The sequence below is a fragment of the Eimeria mitis genome, genomic scaffold (genome assembly GCF_000499745.2).
Source record: "Eimeria mitis Houghton genomic scaffold, Emh_scaff589, whole genome shotgun sequence".
Taxonomy (NCBI): Eukaryota; Apicomplexa; class Conoidasida; order Eucoccidiorida; family Eimeriidae; genus Eimeria; species Eimeria mitis.
The window spans coordinates 11,992-14,115 of NW_013574127.1; the positions used below are offsets into that span (position 1 = coordinate 11,992).

At 58.6% G+C, this 2,124-nt stretch overlaps 1 protein-coding gene across 1 annotated transcript in view; it reads left to right on the plus strand.

The window, feature by feature from the left end:
- Nucleotides 1-805, plus strand: part of EMH_0017080 (uncharacterized protein) — a gene marked incomplete at both ends in the record, with an annotated part of 10,924 nt that extends 10,119 nt beyond the window's left edge. The window contains 2 exon segments of the mRNA XM_013500803.1: nucleotides 1-730; nucleotides 734-805. Of these exon segments, the coding sequence (XP_013356257.1) occupies nucleotides 1-730; nucleotides 734-805 (802 nt within the window).
- Between the last annotated feature and the right edge of the window lie 1,319 nt (nucleotides 806-2,124).

Here is a 2,124-nt window from a genome sequence, read left to right on the forward strand (position 1 = left end):
ACCATCCCCACTGCTGACGCAGCAGCAGCAGCAGCAGCAGCAGCAGCAGTCTTACCCACAGACAGTGCTGCACCAGCAGCAGCAGCAGCAGCAGCAGCAGCAGTCATACCCACAGACAGTGCTGCAGCAGCAGCCGCCGCCGCCGCCGCCATACCCACAGACGGTGCTGCAGCAGCAGCAAGAGCAACAGCAGCCATACCCACAGAAAGTGCTGCAGCAGCAGCTGCTGCAGCAGCAGCAGCAGCAGCAGCAGCAGTCATACCCACAGACAGTGCTGCAGCAGCAGCAGCAGCAGCAGCTAGGGGTGCCCCCGCAGCAGCAGCACGCCACCCCCCTTCAGCCTCGGCAGCCTCTCACCCCGCTCCAGAAGAGGCCGTTCCTGCTGCAGCAGCAACTGCAGCCGCAGCAGCTGCAGCAGCTGCAGCAGCTGCAGCAGCAGCAACTGCAGCAGCAGCAACTGCAGCAGCAGCGTGTGATGCACAGCAAGTCTCTTGTCTTAGAGGAGCGGCCGCCAGTAGGAAGGACTTTGTCTTTGTCTACTGACTACTACAGAGACCCAGCAGCAGCAGCAGAAGCAGCAGCAGCAGCAGCAGCTGCTGCTGCAGCAGCAGCAACAACAACAGGAGGAAGCAGCCGCTACGAGCACTGGCAACAGCGACTGCGGCTGCAGCAGCAGCAGCAGCAACTGCTGCAGCAGCAGCAGCAGCAACCGCTGCAGATGCAGAAGCCTTTNGGCTGCAGCAGCAGCAGCAGCAACTGCTGCAGCAGCAGCAGCAGCAACCGCTGCAGATGCAGAAGCCTTTAGTCCCTGCAGCAATAGAGGCACTGCCATCACCTTTGCTGCAGCAGCAGCAACCGTTGCTGCAGCAGCAGCAGTTGCTGCAGCAGGAACAGCAGCAGAACTTGCTGCAGCATCAACAGCAGCAGCAGTTGCTGCAGCAGCAACATTTGCTGCAGCAGCAACAGCAGCAGCAGTTGTTGCTGCTGCAAACCCGTAGGCCGCATGTGCAGCAGCAGAGTGCTGCTGGCTACCAGCAGACACACCAGGCACCAACAGCAGCAGCAGCAACAGCAGCAGCAGCAGCAGCAGCAGCAGCAACACCATTCTCTATCAACTAAACATTTGTTTCGATGCTACAGTGTCAGGTGGAGTTCACAAAACAGCAAAAGCAGCAGCGCTGCAGCAGCAGCACTGCTGCAGCAGTTGCACTGCAGCAGCAGCAGCACTGCCGCAGCAACACAGTAGCAGTAGCCNCAGCAGCACTGCTGCAGCAGTTGCACTGCAGCAGCAGCAGCACTGCCGCAGCAACACAGTAGCAGTAGCCGCAGCAGCAGCAGCAGCAGCAGCACTGCAGCAGCAGCAACTCGGTAGTTGCTGCTGGTGAAGCCAAATACTTCAATTGCTGCGCTAGCCCCTGCTGCAGCAGTTGAGACAGAGTTAGCTGACAAACAAACAGCAGCAGCAGCAGCTGCTGCAGCTGCTGCAGCAGCTGCTGCAGCTGCTGCAGCAGCTGCAACAGAAAACGTACAGTTTGCTGTTGCTGCTGCTGCTGCAGCAAAACATTCCCTAAATTGTTGTGTGACACACCGCATGCACCGCCGCAGCAACACATGTGCTACCTAGCAGCAGCAGCAGCAACAGCTGCTTCACCAGTGAGTGCATGTAAGTGCAGCAGCAGCAGCAGCAGCAGCAGCAGCTGCTGCTGCTGCTGCTGCTGCAGCCTGCAGACGTTGCCTGCTGAGGCAGGCAGCGTTCCTAAGCCGCTCCTCTCACTGCAACTTCACTAGCCAGCTAGCTAGCTAGCCAGATACCCAACTAGCTAGCTACCCAGCTAGCCAGCTAGCTAGCTAGCCAGAAACCCAACTAGCTAGCTACCCAGCTAGCCAGCTAGCTGAAGAGGAAGCGGGTCGTACAGCTGTAGCTAGCTGTGTGTGGGGGCTGTATCTGCCTGCCCCTTAACCTGCAGCAGCAGCTAGCTAGCTGCGAATATCTCCCCAACTAACTAGCTACCTAGCTCAGTCGTTACACAGTATAACTAGCTAGCCAGCTAGCTAGCTCGCTAGCCAGCTAGCTAGCTAGCTAGCCATCTAGCTAGCTAGCCATCTAGCTAGCTAGCTGGCCAG